The sequence below is a fragment of the Molothrus aeneus genome, chromosome 28, assembly GCF_037042795.1.
Source record: "Molothrus aeneus isolate 106 chromosome 28, BPBGC_Maene_1.0, whole genome shotgun sequence".
In the NCBI taxonomy this organism is placed as follows: domain Eukaryota; kingdom Metazoa; phylum Chordata; class Aves; order Passeriformes; family Icteridae; genus Molothrus; species Molothrus aeneus.
Window position 1 is genome coordinate 2,745,547 of NC_089673.1, and position 21,282 is coordinate 2,766,828.

A 21,282-nucleotide genomic window follows, 5' to 3' on the forward strand; every position below is an offset into this window, starting at 1 on the left:
CGGCGCAGCCTCGCTCTGGAGTTTCCCTTCCGGGGTCAGAGGTGGCGGCGGGCCCGGAAGCGGCGGCCGGCGGGACCCGGACCCGGCACCGGCACCGGGAGGTACCGGGGGGACACACGGGGGGACACTGGGACACGTCGGGGAGGTCTCCGGTCCATTCCTGGCCCTGTTGGTGCCGGGCTCCGCTGGCGCAGCCTCGGTGCCGCTCCCGGTAGCGGAGCCGCCGGTGGGAGCGGGACGGGACGGGGCTGGCACGGCGAGTCCCGGCCTCAGGCCCGGTTACCGGCACCAGGCCCCACGGCTTGGGGAGACCTGGGGCAGCACCGGGGCTCCGTGGGGACCCCGTTCCCGGTCCCGTTCCTGGTCCCGATCCCGTTATCCGCTGCTCCACGGGGTCCCGGCAGTCCCGGCAGCGAGACCCCGAGCGGGCCGAGCGACGAGAACCGCTCCGGGTGTCTGACACTGGTGTCACCGCCCTGAACCTGCGGGGAACGGGAGTACCGGACCCGGGAGGGCTCCTTGGAGGGCAGAGGGGCTCGGTGTCCTCCCGGGGGTCCCGGTGTCCCCATAGGGTCTCAGTGTCTTCCTGGGGGTCCTGGTGTCCTCCCGGGGGTCCCGGCACTGCCCGAGCTCCGGGGGGCTCCGAGCGGGGCTGGGTCGGTGCGGGGTCCCCGGGCTCTTCCCGCGGCTCCGGGCAGGTGGAGGAGCCCCCGGGAGGAAGCGCCGGGACCACCCCGGGACCATTTGGTTGTGGGGAGGGGGCAGCGTGAACCCCCGAGGGTTCCAAATCCAGCCCCAAATCCCAGCCCCACATCCTGACCCAAATCCTGCCCCACATCCTGACCCACATCCAGCCCCAAATCCAGCTCCATATCCTGACCAAAATCCCAGCCCAAGTCCAGCCCCGCATCCTGACCCAAATCCAGCCCCTTATCCCAACCAAAATTTCAACCCAAATCCAACCCCACATCCTGACCCAAATCCAGCCCCAAACCCATCCCAAATCCAGCCCCACATCCTGACCCAAACCCAGCCCAAGTCCCAACCCAAATCCCGACTGAAATCCTGACCTAAATCCCACTCCAAATCCCGACCCCCATCCAGCCCATCCCAAACCCAATCCCGTTGTGAAAGGTCTCTCCCCACCCCCAGAACTGGGGGCTCCAAGCCCCAAAACCCCCAAATGTTGGGCTGGGCTGGGCTGTGCCTCCTGCTGCCTTTGGGACATAGTGAGGGGGAGCCCTAAATTTTACCCCAGATTTTTAGGGGCAATAGGGGATGCTGCAGGATCCCACAGCTGCCTCTGGGACAAAGCTGCATTTCCTGAGGTTCCCTGCAGTGCCAGGGGGGAACAGGTTCCTGGGGGGTTTCAATGTCCACCTGAGGTCTTGGTGTCCTCCCAGGGTCTCATTGTCCTCCCAGGGGTCTCTCAGTGCCCCCCCAGGGTCTCAGTGTCCTCCTGAGGGTCTCAGTGTCCCCCCCCCCCATGTCCCCACTTTGCCCTGAACCAACCCTTCCCCAGTGCTTTGCCCCGTTGGATCCTTCCCAGGTTTTGTTGGGTTTTTTTTGGCTGCAGTTTCAGTATCTGGGTTAAAATTGATTTTTTTTGTGTTTTAGAAGGGCTCAGACACCCCTCAGTGCAGCAGGGGGGTCCACATCCCTCTGCTCCTCCAGGCTCTGGGGTTTTGGGGTCACCCTGGGGGTGTTCCCAGCAGAGGGGACAGCAGGAACTGTCACATGAGCCAGGGGGAAGCGTGGAAGGAGAAGTGGAGTCACGGGGTGGGAAAAGCTCCTCAGTGGGAGCTGGGTCATGAATGAGCCCCGGGGCTAAGGAGGGGCTCAGGGAGGGGGATTGGGGTGACAGGGTTGGGACATGCCTTGGCACTGCCACTGGGAATAATTCAGTGGCCAGGGTGCTGCTGCAACTGGGGTTTTGGGGTGCTGGCACTGGGTTTAGGGTGGTGGCACTGAGCTGATGGGGTTTTGGGGTGCTGGCACTGGGCTGTGGTGGCACTGGGATGATGATGGCACTGGGCTGATGGGGTTTTGGGGTGCTGGCACTGGATTAATGGTGGTTTAGGGTGGTGGCACTGGACTGCTGGTGGCACTGGGCTGATTAGGTTTTGAGGTGGTAGCATTGGGTTGATGGTGGTGGCACTGGACTGTGGTGGCACTGGGTTAATGGTGGTAGCTCAGGGCTGCTGATGGCACTGGGCTGATGGGATTTTGGCGTGGTGGCACTGGTCTGTCGCCTGAGGTGTCCCCTGGGTGTGATCTGTCACCCAGAATGTCCCCTGTGCTGTGATTTGTCACCCAGGGTGTCCCCCTGGGCTGTGATCTATCTCTTGGGGTGTCCCTCAGGCTGTGATTTGTCACCCAGGGTGTCCCCTGGGCTGTATCTGCCTCACAGAATGTCCCCAGGCTGTGATCTGTCACTTGGGGTGTCCCCCAGGCTGTGATGTGTCTCACACAATGTCCCCAGGCTGTGATGTGTCGCTCAGGGTGTCCCCTGGGCTGTGATCTGTCACCCATCTGCCCCCCCAGCACGGTGTGCCCCTCCCTGGGAGGGAATCCTGGCATCATTCAGGCTGGAAAAGCCCCCCAGGATCATCGACCCTGTCATGCACAGCCCTGTCACCCCTGTCCCCAAGTGCCACACCCACACCATTTGTGACAACTCCCCCAACACCTGCAGAGCCCCCCATTGTCCTTTCAGTGAATGAACCCCCCCTGTGGGGTTTTTTCTTTTCTCCTTTCAGTGGATAAACACCCTGCCCCTCTCTGGGCACAGCTTGGGGCTTTTCCCTCTCATCCCATCCCTCATTGCTGGCCCCCACCAGGCCCTGCCAGAGTGGGATGTGGAGGATGCTGGAATGCATAATGGAGCAGAGCTCAATAATTCATCTGTCACCCAGGAACAGCCACGTTTCTGCACACCCAGCCCCTGCTCTGAGCTCTCAGCTGCCACAGGGAGCAGCTCCAGTGCAAGGGGGGGCTTGTCTGGGATTCACACATTCCTACTCTGCCCCATAATTCAGATTTTCCCTCGGGAATTGGATGGTTTGGGAACGTCCCAAACAGCCCAAACCCCCTTGGCAAGGCTGGGATTAATGATGAGCTGCACCAGGGTGCTCTGGTGTTGTGTCCCCATGTCCTGCCATGTCCCAACACCTCACTGTGACCCCTCCTGGCGTCCCTGGAGCTTCTCCGGGTGATTTTAAAGCGCTGTGAAAGTCGGGGCGGAGCTGCCTAAGTGCAAATTGCTGTAGGAGGCGAGGAGGAGGCGGCGGCAGCCCCGGCCAGGGGGATTCATTATTTATCCCTCACAGATGTCCTTAACTTTTGTCACTTCCAGCCGGGCCCGGTGCAGGGAGTGGCTGATCCGAAGTGACAAGGATTCCAGCTCCTTCCCGAGCTCCTCTGAGAGGGAATAACAGGGATTTGACAGGAGTCCAGCTTTGTTCCCATCCCAGCCCCAGCACTTCCCGGGGGTGGGATGCAAAAACCGCTGGTTCAGGGATCCAAACTGGCCCAAACTGGGCTGTGCTCAGCTCCTGCAGGTGCTCCTGGCTGGCTGCACATCCCGTGGCATTTCCACTGCCCACAGGTCTGGGCACAGCCTTGTGACCTTTTTCCTTTGTCCATGGACTCTGCAGCCTGCTGGGTGTCACCAGTGGGATTTCAAAGCAGCTCACTGCTTTCAAACCTCACTGCTTTCAAACCTCACTGCTTTCAAACTTCACTGCTTTCAAACCTCACTGCTTTCAAACCTCACTGCTTTCAAACCTCACTGCTTTCAAACTTCACTGCTTTCAAACCTCACTGCTTTCAAACCTCACTGCTTTCAAACCTCACTGCTTTTAAACTTCACTGCTTTCAAACTTCACTGCTTTCAAACTTCACTGCTTTCAAACCTCACTGCTTTCAAACCTCACTGCTTTTAAACCTCACTGCTTTTAAACTTCACTGCTTTCAAACTTCACTGCTTTCAAACTTCACTGCTTTCAAACCTCACTGCTTTCAAACCTCACTGCTTTCAAACCTCACTGCTTTCAAACCTCACTGCTTTCAAACTTCACTGCTTTCAAACCTCACTGCTTTCAAACCTCACTGCTTTCAAACCTCACTGCTTTCAAACCTCACTGCTTTCAAACCTCACTGCTTTCAAACCTCACTGCTTTTAAACCTCACTGCTTTTAAACTTCACTGCTTTCAAACCTCACTGCTTTCAAACCTCACTGGTTCTTCCCAGCAGGCACAGAACTGCCAAGGCAGGAGCTCCCACCACGAGCAATCCAGGAGGATTTTTTTGGGAACATCCTTGAGCAGGGAAGGAGTTTGTGGCCGTGGCTGACAGATCCCTGGCCCGACCTGTTCCGTGTCTGTGTCCCCAGCCTGTCACCCTCCCTTCCCACAGGGGCCTCCTTGTGCTGCGCTGACGGAGAGGAAAAATCCCAGCACAATGGTTGGCAGGGCTGCAGGAAAACATCCCCGGCCTTCCAACACCTGACTCGTGCTGGGATCGTGTGCCTGGCACTGCCAGGCGGGGCAGGACACGGGGCAGCTCCTTCCCTACCATGGGGCAGCTCCTTCCCCAACATGGAGCAGCTCCTTCCCCAACATGGGGCAGCTCCTTCCCTAACCCAGGGCAGCTCCTTCCCCAACATGGGGCAGCTCCTTCCCCAACACAGGGCAGCTCCTTCCCCAACATGGGGCAGCTCCTTCCCTACCACGGGGCAGCTCCTTCCCCAACATGGGGCAGCTCCTTCCCCAACACAGGGCAGCTCCTTCCCCAACACAGGGCAGCTCCTTCCCTAACATGGGGCAGCTCCTTCCCTAACATGGGGCAGCTCCTTCCCCAACACTGGGACACAGAGCAGCTCCTTCCCTGCAGCCTCCCTGTCCCTGGACACGGGGCAGCTCCTTCCCTTCTCCTGGGAGATGGAGCAGCTCCTTCCCTAACACTGGAACATGGAGCAGCTCCTTCCCTAACCCAGGGCAGCTCCTTCCCTGCCCCTGAGACATGGAGCAGCTCCTTCCCTCCTTCCCTGCAGCCTCTCTGGCCCTGGAACCTGGAGCAGCTCCTTCCCTGCTCCTGGGACACGGGGCAGGCTCCTTTTTGTCCCTTGGAGATGGAGCAGCTCCTTCCCTAACATTGGGACATGGAGCAGCTCCTTCCCTCCTTCCCTGCTGCCTCTCTGCCCCTAGGAGAGGGAGCAGCTCCTTCCCTGATCCTGGAACACAGAGCAGCTCCTTCCCTGCAGCCTCCCTGCCCCTGGGACATGGAGCAGCTCCTTCCCTTAAACTGGGACATGGAGCAGTTCCTTCCCTGCCCCAGGGACACAAAGCAGCTCCTTCCCTTAAACTGGGACATGGAGCAGTTCCTTCCCTGCTGCTCTGCCTGGCCCATCAGGCCCGGGGTTCTTTCCTGGCTCTGCAGGCTGGGATCTGTTCCAGTGGGATGCTCAGCTCCTGAGGCTTTGCCTTCCCTGCAGAGGGAAGGGTGGGGATGGCTCCATGATTTCAGGGAGTGCTCCCAACACATCCTCAGACCCCTTTTCCTCTGTCCACAGTGTCTCCATGGGCTTTGGGGCCCCTTTTTCTTCTTCCACAACATTTTCATGGGGTTTGGGGCCCCTTTTTCTTCTTCCACACCATTTTCATGGGGTTTGCATCTCCTTTCCTGTGTCCACAGTGTCTCCATGGGCTTTGGGACCCCTTTTTCTTCTTCCACAACATTTTCATGGGGTTTGCATCTCCTTTCCATGCTACCTTGGTATCTCCATGGGCTTTGGAGCCCCTTTTCCTACTGCCATGGCATTAAAGCATGGAAATACATATTATTTAACATAAATTAGTATTAAAGCCCATCCAGTCCCACCCCTGCCATGGTAGGGGGACACCTTCCACTATCCCAGGTTGCTCCAAACTCCATCCAGCTTCACCTTGGACACTTCCATGGATCATGGGGCAGTCACAGCTTCTCTGGGCACCTGTGCCACGGCCTGACCACCCTGCCAGGGATGATTTCTCCCAGGGATCCCATTTGCTCCTGGGATAATCAGGCCAGGAGCAGGGGTGTGACAAGCCCTCGGTGTGTCCTGCAGGTGACGCTGCCCTGGTGGCCGATGTCCCCGGAGGATGAGCAAGCCCACGGAGCTGCAGCACGACCTGGAACGAAGCCTCCCTGCCATCGCCTCCATCAGCTCCTCCCTCTCCCAGAGCCAGGGCTTCTCCCCCTATTTCCTCTCCCCGGAGAAGAGAAAAGCCATCTCAGATGTGAGGAGAACCTTCTGCCTCTTCGTCACCTTCGACCTGCTCTTCATCTCCCTGTTGTGGATCATCGAGCTGAATGTGAGTCGGAGGAAGCAAACCCGGGAATCTTTGCCCTTTTTAAACTCGGTTCCCTGCGTTAATTGCTCTGTTCCAGCACTCCTGGGACAGATCTTTGTTTGCTGTTCCCAGCGCTGGCCAAGGAGCCGCTGTTCTTTAATATCAACTAAAGTCCAGCTCGTTTCCTGCCCCGGGGCTTTGTCGGGGCTGCCCAGGGTTGTTAACGCCTCCCTTTGTTGGGCTGTAACAAGATCCAGGGCCTCTGGAATCACCAAGTTGAGCCAAATTCCCCTCCCGCTCCCCTGGGTTTGCTGCTGCAGTGTTGTCAGAGCATCAGAGGAGCAGGGGAGGATCCTCCAGGGGCTTTGATCCCAAAATTCTGCTGCTAATCTCAGCTTTGGGAAGCTGGAGGTGCTGCTCCACCTCCCAAGGGACTGTTGAGGGGGTTGTGAGTGGTTTGCTCCTCTCCAAAGCAACTCACAAGCTGCTGTGTTTGCTCTGTGTTGCAATAACAGGGCAAATCCAGTTTATTTACCTCAGTCCCACCAAGTCCAAATCCCTCCCTGGGCTACATTTTGTTTTTATTTTCCCCTGAACCGGTCCTGGCTGGTTTCAGGTACTCCATGTCCTCCCCTGGAACACCCGGAGCAGAGATGAACAGATAGAACCCCCGAGCTCTGGGGCTGCATTTTATCAGCGCTGCATCCTGCTGCTGCTCCCTCAGCAGCTCTTATCTCTGCCCTCCTTATCTCCGGGTGTCTGCACTTAACAGACTGCCCAGACCCTGCCCTGAGCCCCCCTGCTCCCCACCCCCTTTAGGAAAAACCATCTCCCAGCCAGCATTCCAGCCGTGCCGATGGTGTCCTGCCCGCCCACTTTGGACCCCGGCCCCCTGCCCTTGTCCCAGGGAGCTGCTGCAATTCCAAATTCCAGCCCCCAGGAGATAATCCTGGCTCGGTCACCAGGGTGATGCTGAGCGTGGGTGCTGCAGGTAGCCATTAATGAGTGACTAAGTGCTGATATTTGGGCCCCTGAGCTGAAATGCTGCATATTTAAATCCATTAGAGCAGCTTATTTGCCTGGTTATGAGGAGCAACGGTTTGATATCATGACTAATGCTTTTTTTTTTTTGCTTTTTTTCCCCTTTTTTTTATATCCTACCGTTTCCTTCGCTGTGAGATAAGCCCAGCAATTTGCCCCTCGTTAAAAGCAAACTGTAATTGTGCAGGCTGGGTGCTCTGAGAGCCAGGGAGATGCCTCAGGTGGTTCATCTGCCTGTGTTCAAGCTGAAAACACCCCTCAAAGTGTCTCATCCTTCCTGCAGCATCCTGTGGAGTCAGGGGCTGGGCATGAGGCTCTTGGTGGTCACTCAGCCAAGCTGGCCTGAGTCCCATGGCCACAGCTCAGCTTCCCTCCCCTCTTTTTGCCCCTCTGTTTTATATTTATAATTCTATACATTGTTTTATATTTATAATTTTATACATTGTTTTATATTCATTATATTTATATTTATATTTATATTTATATTTATATTTATATTTATATTTATATTTATATTTATATTTATATTTATATTTATTTTGCCCCTTTGCTTTATATTTAAATATCCCAGACTGGGAGGGATCCCTTTCCAAGGGTTGCCTGTGCTGCCCTTGGAGTGCCAGGACACTCCTCTGCCAGGGACTGGCACCACCAACTGTTCCTCACAGTCCATCCACCAGAAACACCAGAAACAACCCCAAAAATCCTCACCCAAAGCTTTCCCTCCCTTCCTGCAGCATCCCATGGAGCCACAGAGGGGGGAAGAAGATTTTGATGGCAACTCAGCCAAAACACTCCTAAAAAACCCCCACAAAAACCATCCTAAAACATCCCCAAAAAGCATCACCCTAAGTTTTTCCTGTGCCTCCTCCTTCCTGCAGGATCCCATGGAGCCACAGAGAGGGGGAAGAGGATTTTGGTGGCCACTCAGCCAAGCTGGCCCGAGTCCTGTGGCCACAGCCCAGCTTCACCCCCCTCTTTTTGCCTCCCTGTCCCTGGGTTTGAAGCCAGAGCCCTGACCCACAGGGATCCTTTCCCAGTGGCTGCCCTTGGAGTGCCAGGACACCCTGGCTTGCCAAGGACTGGCCCCAGCTCCAGCAGCTGCTGGCTCTGCCAGCTCCCAGCCAGCTGGGCTCCATCCAAAGCCATAGCCTAAAGGTGAAGCATTTGTTCCAGTTACCTGAGCCCTCCACTTCCTCCCAGACAGCCATTCCAGCCTCCCAGCATTTATGGTGGCCAAAGGAGCAGGGCTGTCAGACCCTGGATTATCTCAGGATGAGTTTTTTCCACGCTCCTGTCAATCCCAGGGTGGTTTTGCCTCTTGCAGCCTGGGCTGTGCATCCCCCTCTCCTCTCTCTTCTCCTTTTCCAGCATGTTTGATCCTGCTGCTTCCCTTCCTCCCTCAGATTTCCTGGAGCACTGCTGTGAGCTGTGGGAAGCCAGCTGGAGGGAGAAGGGACCCCTCAGTGCTTTGCTTTTTAAATCCCCCCAGGTCCTCAGTGACCCTGGCAGCCCCCACAGGAAGATGTTCAGTGTGTCACTGAAGGTTCCTGAGGAACATTTTTCCTGTGCTTTTCCATTTTTTTTTTTCCCCATGTTTTCTCCCATTCCTCTGGAATCTGCCACCTGGATGAGGTGGGCAGCAGTGGCAGGTGACAGATTCCAGGCTGTGAGGGAAAGGTGGCACTGGCTGTGCTGAGCCAAGGATTTGGGTGTTGGAAATCCCCACTTAAAAACGTTTAATGTCCCTCCTGTCCCATCTAAAGGTGTTCAATGTCCCTCCTGCCTCACCTAAAGGTGTTCAATGTCCCTCCTGTCCCACCTAAAGGGTTCAATGTCCCTCCTGTCCCACCTGAAGGTGTTTAATGTCCCTCCTGTCCCATCTGAAGGTCCTCAATGTCCCTCCTGTCCCACCTAAAGGGTTCAATGTCCCTCCTGTCCCATCTAAAGGTGTTCAATGTCCCTCCTGTCCCACCTAAAGGTCCTCAATGTCCCTCCTGTCCCACCTGAAGGTGTTCAATGTCCCTCCTGTCCCACCTAAAGGTGTTTAATGTCCCTCCTGCCCTACCCATGCTCCTGGGGGGAAACCTGGTGTGAATCCATGTGAATCCTGGCACATCCCAGGCAGGAAATGTGCCATGGGATCCTCCCTGGTGCTGTGCTGCCAGAGGAGCCCACACTGGGCCTGTGGCACCATTTTTATTCCAGGTGCATTCCCTGACCTGGCCCTAACCCCAAGCACTGCTCAGCTCCTTCTCCCATCAGTTTCTTATCAGCTTCCCTGTCTCCCTCAGACCAAGGTGGGCATCAAGGAGAACCTGAAGGATGAAATCATCAACTACAAATTCAAGACCTCATTCTTTGATATCTTTGTGAGTATCTCAGCCTCCTGCAGGGCCCTGAAGCTCAGCGGGGCCGGGAGGGTTTGGGCTCTCCCCTTGCCCACCTCGGTGAATCCTCCTGGTGCAGCTTTCACCCAGGAGCTGGCACCTGTCCCTGCCCTCCCAGCAGCTGGCAGAGGGACAGGGGCAGTGACTGCTGGTGCTGGCTGTTTGTGGTTGCAGCTCTTGGCTCTGTTTCGGTTCGTTGTGCTGCTCCTGGGCTACGCCGTCGTGCGCCTGCGCCACTGGTGGGTGATCGCGGTAAGGAGCCAGCCCAGCCTCTCCTCTGGGGGTTCTCCCTCTCCTCCTTGGCTTCTCAGGGATCTGAGCTCTGGCCACTTTATTTTTCAGGTCACCACATTGGTATCCAGTGCCTTCCTGATTGTCAAGGTCATCCTGTCCGAGGTTGGTTTTCCTGGAAGTCGCTTTGTCATTTCTCAGTGATGTTTTATTCCCTGTTTGGGTCATTCCTTGGGGTTTCTGCTTCTTTCCACACAGCTTCTGACCAAAGGGGCTTTTGGGTATTTGCTTCCCATTGTCTCATTTGTCATTGCTTGGCTGGAGACCTGGTTCCTGGATTTTAAAGTCCTAACTCAGGAAGCAGAAGAGGAACGATGTGAGTATTTTTGCTCCTCTCTGGTAAATCCAACCAGGCCTGCTCTGGCAGCACCTTGATCTGACATTTCTGGGAAAGGCTGGCTGGGATGGGAAGTGCCTGACTCAGATCTGTTATGGTCAACAAGTCCCTTCAGGGGTAGAAAATACCAGATTATGAAAAGCATCTTTTAATTGAGGGGAGGAAAAAATGTGCCAGATTTCCCAATGGCTGGATCCTGCAGCCAGACATGCTGGAGACAGAGCTCAGCTCTGCATGGGAGAAAGTGTTTGGAAACAGGGAGGCAAATGCCAGGCAGAGTGTTGGACTCCCTGTCCCTGATATCTGTGTTTGGATCTGGCTGGAGCCCTTTCCAGAGGGGCTGCTGGAGTCACAGTCACATTCTGTGGCACGGGGTGAAGGATGGGGTGTGAAATTCTGTGGTCTCTGAGGTCACACTGAGCAGAGATTGGGGCTGACCTCATGCTTCTCACATCACCCTGTAGCTTCCAGGGTCCTTCTAGGGAGCTTTGTCCCTCTCCCAGGAGTCACTGGCTGGGAAGTGACACCAAACATAAGAGGGACATTTGTCAGGCTGGGCTCAATCAGAAATGCTCTGACTGGAAAGCACCAGAGGATGTTTGGGTCTTGCAAGGAGGCTTTAAATTGAAAAATGATCAAGTGTTTAATGCCTCTATTGGATTAGGCTCAGGTTCCAAATTGCTTCCAGGGGAAGCTCTTATTTAATTAGATGTTTAATCGCCTTTGGATTATTTGACAGGCAGAAGAGCCCATTGATCTCCGGGGCAGATAAAACATCTCAGACAAAAGCTGAGGCAACAGGAGCTGAGGCTGGCTGGTGTCAGTGGGAAAAGACACGGGAAAAACAAGAGGGTGTTTTGGCAGGGCTGGGGTCCCACAGCCTGCCAGGTGTTAAATCCTTGTGCTCCCATTCCCAGGGTTCCTGGCAGCCCAGGCTGCAGCCTCAAGGCCACTGCTGTACCCCAGAGCCCTCTCCGAGGGACAGTTCTACTCCCCACCCGAGTCCTTTGCAGGTAAGGTCACCTGTGCCATCACCTCACTTGCCATGCTCATCCCACCATGAAATTCCTCACCTCCATCATCTCTGGACAGAGCTCTGCCTGTTATCCCAACCACACCAGCCTTGGCAGAGCCTGACACTGAAGGACAGGGTCCCCTCTCCTCTCTCTGTTCCTGCCCCTGGGCAGGGGTGGCACTGCCACACTCTCCACATGGCAGCACCTTTTTATTGGTGCTGCCCTCATCCCTGCCAGCCTGGCTGCAGCTCCCTGGGGCACTGGAGCTTTGTGTGGGCTTGGGATTAAATGCTCTGAGCTGTGTGCTTGGGAAATGCTGCCCTGGGGTGAGGGCACAGGGGTGGGGATGAGTGCTGGTGTCACCGGAGAGCTCCTGACATGGGAGGGGGACATCTCAGCTGGATTGTCCTGCTGTGCCTGACACCTGGGGTGAGCTCAGCTCTCCAGAGCAGTTGTCCCAGTGGAGGTGACAGCCAGGATGAGCCCAGCTCTCCAGAGCAATTTGTCCCAGTGTGGCTGACACGGGGATGAGCTCAGCCCTCTGGAATAGTTGTCCTGACATCCAGGACAAGCTCAGCCCTCTGGAACACTTTTCCTGCTGTAGCTGACACAGGGATGAGCTCAACCCTCTGGAATAGTTGTCCCAGTGTAGCTGACACCCAGGATGAGCCCAGCCCTCTGGAATACTTTTCCCAGTGTAGCTGACACCCAGGATGAGCCCAGCCCTCTGGAATACTTTTCCCAGTGTAGCTGACACCCAGGATGAGCCCAGCCCTCTGGAATATTTTTATTTTTCCCAGTGTAGCTGACACCCAGAATGAGCCCAGCCCTCTGGAACACTTTTCCCAGTGTAGCTGACACCCAGGACAAGCTCAGCCCTCTGGAACACTTGTGCCAGTGTAGCTGACACCCAGGATGAGCCCAGCTCTCCAGAGCAGTTGTCCCAGTGTAGCTGGCACAGGGATGAGCTCAGCCCTCTGGAACACTGTTCCTGGTACAGCTGACACCCAGGATGAGCTCAGCCCTCTGGAGCAGGTGTTCAGGGAGTCATCCTCACTGAGAGCCCTTCCTGCTGGATGAGGGACAGGGATCACAGAAAGGGTGGGAGGTGGTACCTGCGGGGTGTTCATTAACTCTGAGTTAATTGGTGCTTCCTTGTTGTAGGCTCAGACAACGAGTCTGATGAGGAAGGTGTGGGGAGGAAGGCCTTGACAACTCAGGTAAACAGGGCCTGGCCCTGCCCTCAGCTCCAGCTGATCTGGGGCTGTGGGATTCTCCCCAGTCAGGTTTTGCTGCCCCCCCATTCCAAACCCCTCAGCTCTGGGGACGTGTGGCTGAGTCCTCTCTGTGCCCCCACCCAAGAGGGGTCATCTGAGCCCCCCAGCTTTATCCCCCTTCCCCAGGCTGTGTGTTCTCCCTGCAGCATCCCACAGGGATGTGTTCTGCCTGTCCCTTTCCCTTCCCCCTTCCATCCCTGCTCCTTTGGTCACATTCTGGGATGGGCATCACCTCACCTGTCCCCTTGGCTTGAGGGGTGGCCCCAAAACCTGGCTGGCCACAGGCTTGGTGCCATTTTCCAAGAGATCCTGCTCCTGTTGTGGCTCCTCCAGGAAGGAAGCTGCACATCCCAGAGCCCTTTGCCTGCTGGAAACCCTCCTGTAAGGCAGGAGCCATCGGGAGCAGCTGGTGTGTGGACCCAAGCCAGGGCAGGGAGTGTGACTTGGAGCTCCAAAATGAGGCCTCTGTGACCCAAATTAAGAGATTTCTGATCCCCTTTCCCTCTGCCAGCCCAGGGAGGGGGGAGCAGCCTCACACACACACACACACACACACACACACACACACACACTCCTCAAGCTTCCTGCACGCCCAGCTGATGAAATCTAAAGGTAAAATCCTCCCTTTTTTCCCCAGGAAAAGGAGTATGTCCGACAAGGCAAAGAGGCCATGGAGGTTGTGGACCAAATCCTCGCCCAGGAGGAGAACTGGAAGTTCGAGAAAAACAATGCAAGTGTGGTTTTTTTTCCTCCCCAGCTGGCAGAGGGCATGGATGGCTTAGCAAAAACCAGGACAAACGAGGCTTTGGAAACCTCCTTGCGCCATGAAAAATTAACAAGCGTTACAATTACCTGATTGAATTAGGAATCTATTCCAGTTCAGTTAAATGTAAAATCCCCCTCTTATTTAATTAGACCTTTAATTGCCTTGCAGTTTGACAGGAGAGAGCCCTTCCCTCCTCCCTCTGTCCGGAGGGAGGGCAGGGGTGGCCAGGTCACCTTTGGGATGCAGAGCCATGGGAAGGAGCAGGGCAATGTTGGTCCCACAGCTCCAGTCCTGCCCTTGTTCCATGATCAGGTGCCTTTGAGCCTGCTGGGGGCCCAAACTGAAGTCTTGGCCCATGTGGGGCACTAACTTCTCTTCCCATACCCAAAGCCCCTTCCCCAGCACCTGGCACCTGGGGTGTGAATTTGGGATGTGGCTCTGCCTACTCCAGACTTTTCTGGGGTGCACAGAGCTCTTTTTTCCCTCTGAAGAGTGGAGAGAAAGAGGAGGGGTTTGCCCCCCAAACCCAACCTTGTTTCACAAGGTTCAAACACAACTGGGGGGTGTGAATCCTGCAAACTGCTGTCTCATCTGGTGTTTCAAATTCCCCTGTCAAGTGATCCTTTGTCTGATGCCAAACTAGCTGGGCAGATTGTTTTCTTTTTCCAAAGGGGGATGGATTTAAATAGACTAATCAGAGTTTAACACAGGGCTAATGATGAAAGGTTTTCATCTGCCCATCCCCAGCCCCTCCAGGGAGGCTCCTCTCAGCCATAGGTAACACCAGCAGCTCTGGCAGCAAAACCCTTTTGCACCCCAGTGCTGCTACAAAGAGAATGTGACCTTGACGTGGGGTTTGCAGCCTGGCACGGGGTGGATTCTTTTTCTGTCTCATCCCTGCTGCCTCTCTGGATATTGTTTTGTTGATGGAAATTTAGGCATGGCCAACTGAAATGTGCCCGGGGCGGTTTCTGTGCTGAGGTCGCTGCTTGGTGTGGGGAGTAAGGGATGACAGGAGCCTCAGAGTTTTAGCAAACTTCACCCTAAATAGAAATGATCCCTTTTTACTGAGAAAAACACAACTTTCTCATCTCTTGCACAGGACTTTGGTGATGTTGTTTACACTTTTGAAATCCCTTTCCACGGCAAGACCTTTATTTTAAAGGTAAGAACATCCTTGGGCCCATTCCTTGGTCTCTTTGGCACGGGGGAAGAGCCACAGCTCAGCTTTCAGCACAGGTCAGGCTGCAGAACACGCTCCCTGTGCTTGAGACAGATGAACAGCACTGGGGAATCTCTCCAGGAAAACCCCTTGGCCAGCAGACAAACTCCTCAGTAAATATCCAAGGCCCCAGACTCCGCTGGTAGAATCGGGAGCAGGTGACTGCAAGAGTCGCTTCCAACCTCAGCATCTCGGACTAATCTGACCAAGGAGGCTAATTGGAACTAATTGCCAGCAAGGCCAGGGCTGAGTGTGCCTCTGCTGCTGCCTGGCACGGGGCAGAGCAGCTCAGAAGTGCCTTGCTCTGTGCCCTCTCCCAAGCTGGAGTGGCTTGGCTGGGAACCACGTTTTAATGAAGCGTCGGTGCTGCCGTGGCTTTTCTTTGTTCCAGTGCATATGTTGCCTCGCTGGCAGGAGCTGCCAGTGGAGCAGCTCTGTGCTCACCAGCAAAAGCTGGATGGTCCCACTTTGCTGCATGAACTGTTTGCCTCTGAAGATCCCTGCTCCCGTGGGGATTGGGGGGGAATGGAATGGATGCTGTGTGTGCTGGAGCTTGGAATGGCTTGGGAAAAAAAAAACACAGAACAGTCAAAAATGCAACTTCTCGAAGCAATGGTGCATGGGGAGCTGCTGAGGGTGGGAGAGGGGCAGACAGGCAGAGCTCAGTGGCTCCCAAATCCTGAGGTCTGTGTATCCTCCTCGACCCCACGTGTGTCCTCCAGGCCCCTGGGAGCTCTGGGACAGAGGGGTGACAGCCATGGCTTCGCATGCAGGGGAGCCAGGCTGGCCTCACCCCTCCCCTCACCTGTATTCCCACTTGTCCTTTGTGTTTTACCCTGTTTTCCTTAAAAATAATCCCCCCAAGGGGAGCAGAGGGTCTGGCTGACTGCTCTGGCTGTGTCCTCAGGCTTTCCTGCAGTGCTCCCCTGAAATGGTTTACCAGGAGGTGATTCTGCAGCCCGAGAAGATGATCCTGTGGAACAGAACAGTGGCAGCTTGCCAGGTGAGCGTGCTGGACAAAGATGGCTTAATCACAGGAGCTCCTTGGAGCGGAGAGAGCTGGAGCTTCCCCATCCAGCACAGGCTGCTGGCAGGGCTGGAGCTGAGCTGGATCCCAGGCACCGAGGCGTTAAATCTCCGCCGCTCATCCGTGCGCTCCAGCCGGCTGCACGCCTGGGCCCGGCCAAGAGCCCGAGAGGTGGGCAGGGACAGGGGCCAGGGCTGAGCCAGACCTGCTGGGAGGGGTCTGAGCCTCGTGGAGGGGAGCTGGAGGTGACACCTGTGCCCCCAAAAACTCAGGAGATGAACCCACGTACAAACCGCTCATCGCCCTCTGCCCCAAAAGATCGGTGCTTGGAGGCACAATGTGAGCAAATCCCCCTTCTTTTGAGAGAGGTGGGCAGGGACAGGGGCCAGGACTGAGCCAGACCTGCTGGGGGGGGTTTGAGCCTCGTAGAGGGGAGCTGGAGGTAGCACCTGTGCCCCCCAAAAACTCACAAGACAAATCCATGCACGCACTCCTCGTCGCCGTCTGCTCCAAAAGATCAGATCCTGGTGCTGATTTAGGGGAGGGGCTGTATCCTCTTGGTGTGCAGGCTTGGAGGCACAATCTGAGCAAATCTCCCTTCTTTTGAGAGGTGGGCAGGGACAGGGGCCAGGGCTGAGCCAGACCTGCTGGGGGGGTCTGAGCCTTGTGGAGAGGAACTCGGGAGATGAAACCACGCACGCACCGCCCGTCACCCTCTGCCCCAAAAGATCCGATCCCGGTGCTGATTTATGGGAGGGGCTGTATCCTCTTGGCACGTGCAGGCTTGGAGGCACAATCTGAGCAAATCTCCTTTCTTTTGATTTATTTCCCCTGCCCTTTTCCAGATCTTGCAGCGGGTTGAGGACAACACGATCGTCTCGTACGACGTGGCGGCCGGAGCTGCTGGTGGGGTGGTGTCCCCAAGGTCAGTTCATCCCACACTGCCCCTAAACACCCCCCAAACCATGGGGAGACCCCTCTGGGAATGCTCTGAGCTGCTGGTGTCACCGTGGTAGGGCTGCTTGGCTGTGCAGGTAACGCTCCCAAGTGTGAGCAGCCCCTGAAATTTCTTCTTGGCAGGATTCTCACAGCTCCAAACCTCGCTCAGTCGGGCTCCCAGATATCTCGGCTGTGCCTCCCTGTGTTGACACAGCCCTGCCCCAGCCTCTCCCAGCAGCCCAAAGAGAGGCATCTGCCCCCCTCCACGTCCCTGGTGTGTTTTTAAGGCCTTTCTTTGTGCAGGGATTTTGTGAACGTGCGTCGGATCGAGAGGAGGAGAGACAGGTACGTGTCCTCAGGGATGTCGACCACGCACAGCCTGAAGCCTCCGCTCTCCAAGTACGTCAGGTGAGAGGCAGGTGCTGTTTTTTCAGCTGGGATCACGCACTTCTCCAGAGCTCCAAGCTTCACTGCAAGCCCTGCTGCCTTGCTGGCAGGATTTGCAGGAAGCTGAGCTATTTGTGGAGCTGAACCTCGCTTCCCTTGTTCGTCTCCTTTTGTTCGAGAAACTCTCTGTGCTGTCAGCAGTGCTGGGGCGTTTCCCAGCTCAGGGGAGTGGAGGTGCTGACCAGTAACAAACTCTATCCCAGTCCCACATCCTGTTTATGTAACAGTTAATTCCCAAACAGGATTTTCTGAGGGGCAGTAAACAGCTGGATGTGGCTCTGAGCCTCTCACATGCCTTTTGCTCTTCATCAACTGAATTTGAGGCATTGAGGGATGAAACGAGGATGGAGCAGCTCCTAAAATCTCAGCAGGGCTTTGGCCTCTCCCCTTCCAAAGGGACAGGCTGGTGATGGATCCCAGCAGGGTCAGGCTCATCAGACAAGGACTCCTTGTTCCTGCCGGAGCCCAGCTGTGCTGCTGCACACTCCGACTTCGGTTTTCTCAATAATCTGGTTAAAGTAATTGACATTTTATCTCAGAGCTGTTGGAGCTGCCTCAGTCTATTTAGGAACTGGCGACTTCAGGGCCTGGAAAAATCCTTTAAAGAAGGCACACAGCAAAAATAGCGTGTTCTGAAGAGGGAAGGGAAATCTGTATTTGGGCTGTGTGTGCACAGCTCCCGTCTCAGAGACAGATCAGATGGTGCTGAGAAGGATCTGGGGGCTGGAGTGATAAGTGCTGAGCCTGTCCTGAGCACGCAGAGCTTCTTGGGACCTCTTGTTTGCTCCCAGGGTTGTGCCTGGGAAAGCTTCCCATGAGGAACAGCTGGCACAGTGCAGAGGCAGAGCTGCTGCTCCACCAGCAGCCCTGGCACTGGCACTGCCAAGGCACCTGTGGGAAAGCTGCCCTGCCGTGCTGGCTCGTGCACCTGGAGCCAAGGCACACACCTTCCCAGGCTCCCAGCATCTGCTCCTGCCCCACTGGGCTCTGGATTTTGCTGCCAGGCTCAGCTCCATGTGGTGCATCCACAGAGAATCCCAGCCAGAATTCCAGCCTGACCCTCTTGGCTTTTCCTGCACAGGGGTGAGAATGGACCTGGAGGATTCATCGTGCTGAAATGTCCCAGCAATGCCAAGGTCTGCACCTTCATCTGGATCCTCAACACAGATCTGAAGGTAAAAGGCAGTTCCTGGGTGAGGCAGCTGAGTCCCATCCCCAGCACAGCCCAAGGCCCTGCTCCAGCATCCCAGCAGCCACACAAGTGGCCCCTTAGCAAGCACTGCCCTGAAGGGACTCAGGTTTGGCAAGTGGGGGGGGTTAAACTCCTCCAAAATCCCCCTCCTTTCCCAGTGGGAGGTTGGGAAGCTCTTCCTTATTTCAGGTCTCACTTAGGGGTGTCACTTCTGACTGAGCGAGAGGAGTTTTTAATCCTCCTTGCTGACCAAACCCGCTTTGAAGCAACTTTTGTGCTGAGAGCACTCCGGAGTGGCTCCATAACCCCCTGGCACGACCACAACCGCCCCAAATCCCCCCTCCCCGGGGGAGGAAGGAGCTGCCCCAGCTCCGGAGCTATTTGTGGAGCTGCCTGTCCTTGCCGGTGTCCCGGCAGAGCACGGAGGGACCGGGACGGGGCGGATGCGGGAGCGGGAGCGGAGCTGGCCCCGTTCCTTCCTCCGCCGAGGGTTGGCGTGGTAACGGCGCTGCCGCAGCAGCAGCAGCAGCACAAAGGCTCCATTCATTCATCCCTCGGCTGTGCTGCAGCGCTGCTGCCCCCTCCTCTCTCCTCCCCTCCCCTCCCCTCCCACGGCCCCTTCCCCTCCCCCTGAGCCCAGCCAAACGCTTGGGGAAAAGGTTTGGGAAGGGCCCAGAGCAGGATGGAGCGGATCCTGCCCACCCTGTTTGTGCCCAGGGATGTTTTCCTCCCCCCGGGGATGTGTTTTCCTCCCGTGGATCCGGTGCCCATCACGGTTTTGGGGCAGGGGGATGGATAACAACCCCCCCGTGGTGGGGCTCGGCAAGAAAAGAGGTTCCTTGTCCTTGTGCTTGTGCCGGCGCCGCCCCCGCCGTGGAAGGAATGCCGAGCTATTAATAACCAACCCCCAAGTGCTCCCAGCGCCTTCCCCAGGGGCTCTGCCAGCCCAGCCCGGACCCCTCGGCAGCTCCCGGCTCTTCCCTTTGGCCCTGGCCGAGTATTTATAGCCCGTGGCTCATCCCTGCCTGCTCCTCGGGGCAGGGAGCATCCCGCCCGTGTGTTTGTGGGTGTGAAACGGCCCCTGGGACAGCGGCCTCGCACTTTTCCTGCCCCTGATCCGAGGGAAAACCCCCTCCAGAGGGAAAACCCCCCTCCAGAGGGAAAACCCCCCCTCCAGGAAAAGATCTGTGCTGGACCACCGCAATCCCAGGGCAGGGGAGTGTCCTGTGCCTGCCCGACCCTCGGGATCGTTCTCCACTCATCCCTCCGTGCCAGTTCCCAGCCCTGCCTCAGCTCCCTCCCCCCAGAGCCAAGGATTATTATTTTATTTTTTTTCGTGGATCTCCCACCTCGGAGCCGAGGCCGAGGCGGTGGGGGGGGGGGGGGGGGTGAGTCGTGCAGGGCTTTTTTAGAGGAATCCAAGCACGTTGCGGTTCCTCCCCCGGATCGGAGCGGATCGGAGCTCCCCGGGAGCCGCAGCTCCGCCCAGCGGTGCTCCTGCAGCCCTGGGGCCTCTGGGGTGGGAAGGGATGGGGTGGGATGGGGGCAGAGCCCAGCCCCGACCCTCATTCGTGGCTTCCTGCATCCCTGGAATGAGATGGGATGGGACAGGATGGGGTGGGAAGGGATGGGGTGGGGGCAGAGCCCAGTCCCAGCCCTCATTTGTGGCTCCTGCAATCCTGGATCCCTCTGGGGTGGGACAGGGTGGGATGGGGTGGGGTGGGATGGAGTTTAGTGGGGGTAGAGCCCAGCCCCAGCCCTCATTCGTGGCTCCTGCATCCCTGGAATAGGATGGGATGGAATAGAATGGGATAGGGGAGAGCCCCCAGCCCAGCCCTTGCTCATGGCCTTATGTCCCCATCCCTGGAATCCCCCAGGATGGGACAGAGGACATCCCCCAGCCCAGCCCTCACCTCTGCCCCTGAAGCCCCCAGCCCCAAATCCTGGAACATCCTGGAGTGGGAGGGGACCAACCCCCAGCCCTCATTCATGGCTCTGTGTCCCTGCAGCCCCCTAGGGTGAGACGGGGACAATCCCCAGCTCCAAATGGTCCCTCAGGTCCCTGTGTCCCTGTCCTGTGTCCCCAGGGTCGCCTGCCCAGGTACCTGATCCACCAGAGCCTGGCTGCCACCATGTTCGAGTTCGCCTTCCACCTGCGCCAGCGCGTGGCCGAGCTCTGCCCCAAGCCCTGAGGACCTTCCAGAACCTTCTCTGCTCTCTGGCCATGGGGACAGGACCCTGCACCTCCCCAGGCGAAGAGGGGTCCCCCCACTACCAGCCAGGGAGACTCAACCTCTCCTCCCACCTCGGTTCCCCCCATGCTCAGGGGGGCCTGGACCTGACTGTTCTGTGCCAAATCCCTGCCCTGGGGGCTGGGCGGGCCCCCCCTCCCCAAAAACGGGTTGGGGGCTCAGCTGGCACCCCCACATTGGTGTCATGGCACCCCCACATTGGTGTCACTGGCACCCCCAGGTTGGTGTCACTGGCACCCCCTGTTTGCAGTCACTGCTCCCCAGTTCCGTGAGGAAGAGGGGACAGAGGTGGTGGCCATGTCACAGCTGAGCCCTGTGCCAGGCTCAGCGGGTCAAGGCACAATTTGTGACCCCCCCCCCACCCCGGTGACACCACTGGGGACCCCCCAAAGCTCCCCTTGGCTCTGGCTGAGCCTCCTCCTTCCTTCCCAAAGCTGCAGCTCCGGGCGGAGCCAGCGCGGGATTTGCCTTAAGCAGAGACTTTGCTCCTTTTTGGGGGTGCAGGGGGGGGGGTGTTGGGGGTGGGGGTGCGTGGGGGGGGTGCGGGGGTGGCTGCAGCTCCTCCTCTACCTGTGAGCTCCGTGTGAGCTCCGTGTGCTGCTCTAAAAACAGCAGCAGCAGCAGCAGTGTGGGGGCTGTGCTGGGGAGGGGGGCACCCACAGCCCCCCCAAGGGCTCTCTGCACCCCCCTGAGGGTCTGGGGGGGTCCGGACCCCCCGACCCCCCCCCCAAATTTGTGGGGGATGAATTAAA

The 21,282-nt window shown here is 57.0% G+C and overlaps 1 protein-coding gene across 1 annotated transcript; it reads left to right on the forward strand.

The window, feature by feature from the left end:
- Positions 1–17: 17 nt before the first annotated feature.
- STARD3 (StAR related lipid transfer domain containing 3) lies at positions 18–21,020 on the forward strand. Its single transcript, XM_066566794.1, has 15 exons — positions 18–101; positions 6,108–6,354; positions 9,669–9,746; positions 9,939–10,016; positions 10,107–10,160; positions 10,254–10,371; positions 11,310–11,405; positions 12,573–12,628; positions 13,323–13,415; positions 14,554–14,616; positions 15,581–15,676; positions 16,546–16,625; positions 16,943–17,047; positions 18,168–18,261; positions 20,366–21,020. The coding sequence occupies exons 2-15, from the start codon at positions 6,142–6,144 to the stop codon at positions 20,468–20,470; spliced, it is 1,329 nt and encodes a 442-aa protein (XP_066422891.1). The 5' UTR covers positions 18–101; positions 6,108–6,141; the 3' UTR covers positions 20,471–21,020.
- Positions 21,021–21,282: the final 262 nt, after the last annotated feature.

Excerpts from the sequence above, each read along its gene's own strand:
- STARD3 (XM_066566794.1), top strand. The coding sequence starts at position 6,142 with ATGAGCAAGCCCACGGAGCTGCAGCACGACCTGGAACGAAGCCTCCCT. Across the intron at positions 9,747-9,938 it reads CCTCATTCTTTGATATCTTT|CTCTTGGCTCTGTTTCGGTT; the intron begins GTGAGTATCTCA and ends TTGTGGTTGCAG. Across the intron at positions 11,406-12,572 it reads CCCACCCGAGTCCTTTGCAG|GCTCAGACAACGAGTCTGAT; the intron begins GTAAGGTCACCT and ends TCCTTGTTGTAG.